Genomic DNA, 9,367 nt, shown 5'->3' with positions numbered 1-9,367 from the left:
TATTAATACATTGAACACCGTAAAGTTGACAGGCTGATTATACTAAAATTAAATATCTGTACAGTAACATCTCATTAGTAAAATTAAAATTAAACATTTTTTTACAAACAGATTTATCAATATAAATTACATTTTAATGAATATGTAACTTTTAAATACTAATGTTATGGTGTAGTTTATAATCTTAACCAATTATACATGCAATTTTAATACTCTCTTGTTTTTTTTTATAAATGATATTTGATATGTTTAATATCAATAAAAATATAATTAAACCCTTAGTATGGTACTATCCTGCTTTTCAACAAAATATTGGTATGATATGTTCATATATCCGAATAATGTAGAGACTGTCCACAGTGACTCCCTGTCTATAATGACCTTTTTTCTTTTCTCCCATCGAAGGTCACTGTAAACAGTCTTTACTGTACAACGTTAAATGGTTGATATGACTTGCCTTGATTGTCCTGTTTAGAGCTTCTAGTGTTCAAATCATACGCCGAACTGCTATTGTTTACATAGTTAGCCAAACCTCTGCCGTTCCGGGCATCTGCTAAACTTCTATCGTTTCCATCATTCATCCGACTTCTATAATTTCGATCATACGCCTGTCTTCTGTCGCTTTCATCATACGCCTGTCTTCTGTCGATTTCATCATACGCCTGTCTTCTGTCGATTTCATCATACGCCTGTCTTCTATCTTTTCTACCATACGCCTGTCTCATGTCGCTTTCACTATAAGCCTGTCTTCTGTCGCTGTCATCATACGCCTGTCTTCTGTCGCTTTCATCATAAGCCTGTCTTCTATCGCTTCTACCATACGCCTGTCTCCTGTCGCTTTCACCATAAGCCTGTCTTCTGTCGCTGTCATCATACGCCTGTCTTCTGTCGCTTTCATCATAAGCCTGTCTTCTATCGCTTCTTCCATACGCCAGACGTCTGTCGCTGTCATCATACGCCTGTCTTCTGTCGCTGTCATCATACGCATGTCTCCTATCCGCCAGACTTGTGTCGTTTCCAATATACGGTAAACCTCTATCGGTACCGTCATAAGCCCCACGACTATTGTTACCATAATACACCGGACTTCTATTGTCTACGTCATACCCATTGTTTTCTTGTCCTCCATGAGGAGAACTTCTGTATTTTCTCATCTCGTGTGTAAGCTTAAACTGGCGAATAGAAACAAGTGTAGAAATTAATCATACAAGCAAATTTAGATCTTGATTTACATTTTGCTGAAAATCGAGGGGTGGCGAGGGGGGGGGGGGGAACAAATGTCAGTAAACTGAAAACTTTTGGCGATTTTAACCTGAAAGAAGTTTTGTATTTCAATATCCATGAGTGCACTGTACGCCTCACATTGTCCGCTTCCTCTCCTTATATAACATGTTGTTCAATGTTGTTTAGTATTCGTAAACATTCAAACACTATTTGCGAAGCGGCGAGTGAATGAATATTGGATTAAGACAATTCAACGTACACACTTTTGTTAATACATGTATGGAGAAAGACGAACGCTGACATTTTCTCTCAAAATTTGTACCATCCGCCGTTTTAAGCAATATTTGCATATTGTTTTTTCCGGATGCATGGACTACCGATATTTTTTGTGCCTAATTAATAAAGAGCTGATGCATGTTATCAATGAAAATACTTTTAAAATTATGTTTACATATGGTGTCATGAGAAATCATGCTGTTGTCAGTTTGTTATGGCATAATTATGTCTGAAAATTATTTAAATTTATTCAAAAGCCTCGTCACAAGCATTTCATTGCTTTTAAAACTTGCACTCTTTAGTCAAACAGTTTAATCTTTTGCAAATGCTAATGGAGTTAGTTTTTTTTTTCACAGTCTGACGTGGCAAAAATGGCAGGTGGCTTGGTACTGTGTACAGTATAGTCTCTTCAGGAGGATTCCACGAAGACATTAGAATATGTTCAACTGCATAATGTCATTTTGGTGCAAAGTACAAATCTTATTGTAATCTCTGTATCCCTCGACAAAAATAGCTGTAAGTATCATATGTTCTACACAATTCATCTTTCAAAATCTAAGTAAAACTACAAAACTATATAATAAATGTAACTATATTTTTTAACGTTTTAGGATCGTAATTTTTAATGATTCCATTATTTTTTTGTAACTTTAAGATATTTAATTGATTTATACAGAATTTACATATATCTAGCAATAAAAATTGTAAAATAAAAAGTGAAGATCTAAAGGTTTAACAAGAAGAACATCGGTTAAAGGACATCGGTTTCAGGACACATTTTTAAATCAATGCAGTGTCAATAGGAAATTCATTCGGAATATTACTATAAAAATACAGTTCGTCCTAATATTTAAGTTTTCTGAAGGTATGCAAATTATTAACTGAATCGAATTAGATGAGGAGTCATCATAATTCGAATAAATAGCTCTGGTTTTGACAAAGGCTTATTGTGAGATATACACGTATGCATCTAACTCAGAAATACGAATGGAATTCCACGAAATTTGATGTGAATCATATATATTCATGCCAAGTAATATTGGAATCTAGTACAACGTTAACGTGATTAGCTAAAATTTACAAAATGGCATAATTCATGCTAAGATTTTAATAGTATTTGATAAGCATAATTTCCTTATAACAATAAATATTCATGGTGAGTTTCATTAAAATTAACTTGCAAGACATGGCCAAAAGGACAGAGATTTTCTAAGCGATAAATGCTGACAGATTGTCTAACAGACAGACAGACAGACAAGGCAGTTTCAAATTCACGCCACTGATTTATTAACGGATAAAAACATATACAAAACCATTTTACTATATTTGGGTGCAACTGATATATAAAACATCTATATATTAGAGCTACATTGAGCTCTAATGTCTCGTATTGTTATACGGCACTATATTTACACTGAGTTTTGCTTAGAGCAAAGCAGAAGTTACAATTACACTTGTGCTTTCTATGCATTCGTGTACATATAAAATGATATTCATATGCGCAGTAGCACAACTTTCAATATTTTTACTGAAAAGATGGAAGAAGCACCCGCTCTTATGAATAACGCGTCAGACTTGAAAAACATCAACATTTTACATACTTTTATTAAATATTAAACTTCATAGCTACCGAAAGAACAAGTTTTTGGCGTCTGCGCCGAAGCGCGACGCCCTTTATGGAATGAGAAAGGGCAATTGCAACTTCTCGGGCCTTTCCGTCTGTCATAATAGCCGATCATTCCGATTGGTATGAGGAAAAATGAAATGTCGCGAAATGTACAATGAATAGCGAACTGGAGAATTTCGCAATATATAATTCAAATGAAATTATCTTATCCGCGCTCTTCGTTTTTTTTTTTTTTATTTCATGTGGGTTATTATGTATGTGACGGCTGTACCTATAAATAGAATGATGACCTTAACATTGTGAAAGTCCGAAAATTTTTATAGAAGTAGTTTTAGTTTAACGGAACGTTTATTCGTGTCGCGCTATCGTAATAAATAACTAACTGGAGAATTTTGCAGAAACATATTCAAACAACTAATTGCACACTTTAAAAATCTATAGAAAAAAATTAAGTAGGCCAATTTAACGATTTTTTATATCGTAGTGTTATTATTTTGAAATTGTCTTTTCCGTAGGTCTCTCCGGTTTTCTTTCATACTGAAGATGATAAAAAGAATACTAGTATGACATTCAGACATGGCATACTCACTTCAGTTAAACGTTAATTTTTATTTCTGACAGCTCGGTGACATGTTGTATATCAGAATATATATTTTTATTAGAAAATTTGCAGTGTGATTTTGTTAAAACAAAAAAGATACACAAATTCAAGTCTAAAATGTCCCCATTAATGCATATCTACTGAGTGTAGGACAAAAGCCCCCCCGGACTAAAGCCCCCCCCATTAAAATTACACATAGGACAAAAGCCCCCCCCCACAAAAATTACAGGTAGGACAAAAGCCCCCCCCCCCCAGCCCATCAAACAAAAGCCCACCTAAGGTTTATAGACCAGACTGATTACTATCTTTTTTCACACGCCCAGTTTTCGGGAACTTGGGTTATACTTCAAATAAATCTTAAAAGTATGCGCCTTTCACTTTTATTTCCTTGATAAGCGTTGATCAGCGATTCTCTGAAATATTCATTTACATTTGTACTGCACAATATATAATAAAGTAAACATCAAAACATTCATATCATCAATGAATTATATATACGAATTACGAACTTTTGTACCTTTAATTTAAATTTAAATCTTAACGTAAATTATCTTTTAAAACAATTGCATTTATTTGTTAAATTAAACATACCGATTTTGACTTGTCTCAACTTACATCAAGTTCCAGATTTGAACTGACGAGATTCTCAATAACAATTGTTAGATGGACTGGGGGTGCTTTTGTCCTACCTGTATTTTTGATGGGGGGGGGGGCTTTTGTCCTACGTGTAAAATTTCATGGGAGGCCTTTGTCCACCTTGTCATTTTTAGATGGGGGTGGGGCTTTCGTCCGGGGGGGGGGTACTTTCGTCCTTTTTGTCCGTATCCCATATCTACTAGACCTATTCGCTTTTCCAAGTCTTTTTAGGTAACTGTTCTATATTTTGTTTGAAGGCAATCGATTTTATGGTAGTTTGAGTTAATGTTTATTTGCCGAAAAGTGTGACATTTTAACAACAGAAACTTTCGTCGTCAATTTTTAACATGAGTTGTTATAAGTTTATTGTTAGGAATGTAAACACAGTGGTGGGTCAGACGAGGTTATTGAAGTATAAATTTAAATATATTTAGTAGATTGACATCCCAATAAATCAATTAACATACTTTGTTCATTTGGACTTCTATTTTGTATGTTCCAAAGAAAATTACACATGAACTTGAAATTCTATCAAGTAACCAATATTAATGATAATATACAAAAATACCCTCTATATAATATAAATAAACTTATACGATATAGGTGGGGGTATATTTTGGTTATTATAGACATGCATATTTTGGATAGTATCGTTAATATTGATAGAGTTTCAAGTTCCTATGGAAAAAACATTCAATATTATAATCTCTAGCATGTCTACCAAAGTTCATGATTAACAATGTCTTTTGTCTGACAATTCATAAAATTAATGATATACAATTCTGGTAAAAACCAATTAACCATTGAAAAGTTTATAAGAATATCTGTTCATCCGATGTTTACTAGTTCATCTTCACTTGCTGCATTTCTTGCTAGGACGCCCTATGATGCTTTGCATCAATGCTTTTCTTGTAAAAAAATTTAATGAAATATAGAGAGTCATTATAGCGGCCAACGCTATCAAATATGTAAAATCTATGCCATTACGAACTGACAACAGCTAATATATTTGCAACTGAAATCATATGTAAACCATGTTTATAAGTATTATAATCTATAACATGCGTGAGCTTTTTGTAAATCACCCATCATATATCTGAAAAGAACAACAGTCAAATACAGTGTAAAACTGCTGATAGTTAAAAACTGTGGTCGTTAGTATATTTGAGCAAGTTATTACGTTCGCATATTCTAGCTAGTGTGTACATTCGCATATTCTAGCAAGTATGTACGTTCGCATATTCTAGCAAGTGTGTACGTTCGCATCTTCCTGCAATTATTCTAGCAATTGTGTATGTTCGCATATTCTAGCAATTGTGTATGTTCGCATATTCTAGCAAAATTGTACGTTGGCATATTCTAGCAAGTGTGTGTGTTCGCATATTCTAGCAATTGTGTATGTTCGAATATTCTAGCAATTGTATATGTTCGCATATTCTAGCAATTGTGTGCAGCAAGTGTGTAAGTTCGCATATTCTAGCAATTATGTACGTTCGCGTATTCTAGCAAGAGTGTACATTCGCATATTCTAGCAAGAGCGTACATTCGCATATTCTAGCAAGTGTGTATGTTCGCATATTCTAGCAAGTGTGTACGTTCGCATATTCTAGCAATTGTGTACGTTCGCATTTTCTAGCAATAATGTACGTTCGAGTATTCTAGCAAGAGTGTACGTTCGCATATTCTAGCAAGAACGTGTGTTCGCATATTCTGGCAATTGTGTAAGTTCGCATATTCTAGCAAGAGTGTATGTTCGCATATTCTAGCAATTGTGTGTGTGTTCGCATATTCTAGCAATTGTGTGCGTTCGAATATTCTAGCAAGTTGTGTAAGTCGATATTCTTGCAAGTGTGTATTGTTTTCATATTCTAGCAATTGTGTACGTTCGCATATTCTAGCAATTGTGTGCGTTCGAATATTCTAGCAAGTGTGTAAGTTCGCATATTCTAGCAATTGTGTACGTTCGCATATTCTAGCAAGTGTGTAAGTTCGCATATTCTAGCAATTGTGTACGTTCGCATATTCTAGCAAGAGTGTACGTTCGCATATTGTAGCAAGAGTGTACATTCGCATATTCAAGCAAGTGTGTATGTTCGCATATTCTAATAGTGTGTACGTTCGCATATTCTAGCAAGTGTGTACGTTCGCATATCCTATAGCAATTGTGTACATTCGCGTATTCTAGCAAGAGTGTACGTTCGCATATTCTAGCAAGTGTACGTTGCATATTCTAGCAAGTGTGTACGTTTCTGCATATTCTAGCAATTGTGTACGTTCGCATATTCTAGCAGGTGTGTATGATTGCATATTCTAGCAAGTTTGTACGTTCGCATATTCTAGCAATTGTGTATGTTCGCATATTCTAGCATTTGTGTATGTTCGCATATTCTAGCAAGAGTGTACGTTCGCATATTCTAGCAATTGTGTATTTTCGCATATTCTAGCAATTGTGTAAGTTCGCATATCCTAACAATTTGTAGGTTTGCATATTCTAGCAATTGTGTAACGTTCGCATATCCTAACAAATTGTGTAGGTTCGCATATCCTAGCAATTGTGTACGACCGCATATTCTAGCAAGAGTGTACGTTCGCATATTGTGTTCGCATAGCAAGAGTGTACGTTCGCATATTCAAGCAAGTGTGTACCTTCGCATATTCTAATAAGTGTGTACGTTCGCATATTCTAGCAAGTGTGTACGTTCGCATATCCTAGCAATTGTGTACGTTCGCGTATTCTAGCAAGAGTGTACGTTCGCATATTCTAGCAAGTACGTTTGCATATTCTAGCAAGTGTGTACGTTTGCATATTCTAGCAATTGTGTACGTTCGCATATTCTAGCAGGTGTGTATGATTGCATATTCTAGCAAGTTTGTACGCTCGCATATTCTAGCAATTGTGTATGTTCGCATATTCTAGCATTTGTGTATGTTCGCATATTCTAGCAAGAGTGTACGTTCGCATATTCTAGCAATTGTGTATTTTCGCATATTCTAGCAATTGTGTGAGTTCGCATATTCTAGCAATTGTGTACGTTCGCGTATTCTAGCAAGAGTGTACGTTCGCATTATTCAAGCAAGAGTGTACATTCGCATATTATTAGCAAGTGTGTATGTTTCGCATATTCTAGCAATTGTGTACGTCGCATATTCTAGCAATTATGTACGTTAGGGTATTCTAGCAAGAGTGTACGTTCGCATATTCTAGCAAGAGCGTACATTCGAATGTTCTAGCAAGTGTGTATGCTCGCATCTTTCTAGCAAGTGTGTACGTTCGCATATTCTAGCAATTGTGTACGTTCACATATTCTAGCAATTGTGTACGTCGCATATTCTAGAAGTGTGTACGTTTCGCATATTCTAGCAAGAGCGTACATTCGGCATATTCTAGCAGAGTGTACGTTCGCATATTCAAGCAAGAGCGTACATTCGCATATTATAGCAAGTGTGTATGTTCGCATATTCTAGCAATTGTGTACGTTCGCATATTCTAGCAATTATGTACGTTAGCGTATTCTAGCAAGAGTGTACGTTCGCATATTCTAGCAAGAGCGTACATTCGAATATTCTAGCAAGTGTGTATGTTCGCATATTCTAGCAAGTGTGTACGTTCGCATATTCTAGCAATTGTGTACGTTCACATATTCTATCAATTGTGTACGGTAGCATATTCTAGCAAGTGTGTACGTTCGCATATTCTAGCAAGAGCGTACATTCGCATATTGTAGCAAGTGTGTACGGTCGCATATTCTAGCAAGTGTGTGCGTTCGCATATTCTAGCAAGAGTGTACGTCCGAATATTCTAGCAAGAACGTTCGCATTTTCTAGCAAGTATGTACGTTCGCATATTCTAGCAAGAGTGTACGTATACGTTTGCATATTCTAGCAAGTGTGTACCGTCGCATATTCTAACAAGTGTGTACGTTAGCATATTCTAGCAATTGTGTTCGTTCGCATATTCTAGCAATTGCGTACGTTCGAATATTCTAGCAAGTGTGTTCGTTCGCATATTCTAGCAAGAGTGTACGTTCGCATATTCTAACAAGAGTGTAAGTTCGCATATCCTAGCAATTGTGTACGTTCGCATATTCTAGCAAGTGTTTACGTTCGCATATTCTAGCAAGATAGTACATTCGCATATTCTACTAAGTGTGTACCTTCGCATAGTCTAACAAGTGTGTACGTTAGCATATTGTAGCAAGTGTGTACGTTCGCATATCCTAGGAATTGTGTACGTTCGCATATTCTAGCAAGTACGTTTGCATATTCTATCAAGTGTGTACGTTTGCATATTCTAGCAATTTTGTACGTTCGCATATTCTAGCAAGAGTGTACGTTCGCGTATTCTAGCAAGAGTGTACGTTCGCATATTCTAGCAAGTGTGTACATTCACATATTCTAGCAATTGTGTACGTTTGCATATTATAGCAAGAATGTACGATTGCATATTTTAGCAAGAGTGTATGCTTGCTTCTATTCCTTGTGTGATCGCTTAAAATTGACATTTTTTATTTATTTTCTCTTCCTTTTCTTAAATACGTGAATTATACGTGTATTCCTTTAATTGCACATATACATATATTTAAATGTTGCAAAACTATGCGTTTTCCTCGTCAAAACTGTTTGTTTACATGAATTTAGAAAAAAAAAACATACCTGTATAGAATGCTAAGTTTGCTTGATCCGATTTTAGATCGACAAGTTGTATGACCACTTTAAAAGATAGAACTTTATCTGTGTGATGCATTTCAATGATAAAACACCTCTTGACACATTAACATCAAATAAACTTAAATAGTGTCACATTACATTTAATGCCCGCAAATACTGAACTACTGTTTGATAGTTAAACATAATATATAAAAATTAATCAGAACAAAATTCATTGAAAACATTCATAATCTAACCTCCGAGTATCTTCAAAATGTGAAAATGTCTAAAACAATCGGTGTTAAATATTTTCGAGTTTTGTTATATTCAAAACCAGTTTGTTCAAAACTTTAAAT

The 9,367-nt window shown here is 35.1% G+C and overlaps 1 protein-coding gene across 1 annotated transcript; it reads right to left on the bottom strand.

Moving 5' to 3' along the window:
- Positions 1–422: 422 nt before the first annotated feature.
- Positions 423–1,154, bottom strand: LOC132760368 (uncharacterized). Its single transcript, XM_060752352.1, has one exon. The coding sequence runs from the start codon at positions 1,152–1,154 to the stop codon at positions 423–425; it is 732 nt and encodes a 243-aa protein (XP_060608335.1).
- Between the last annotated feature and the right edge of the window lie 8,213 nt (positions 1,155–9,367).

Source organism: Ruditapes philippinarum, unplaced genomic scaffold, assembly GCF_026571515.1.
Source record: "Ruditapes philippinarum isolate M1 unplaced genomic scaffold, ASM2657151v2 ctg32_1_1_1_1, whole genome shotgun sequence".
NCBI classification, from domain to species: Eukaryota; Metazoa; Mollusca; class Bivalvia; order Venerida; family Veneridae; genus Ruditapes; species Ruditapes philippinarum.
This window is presented reverse-complemented; position numbering and strand designations above follow the sequence as displayed.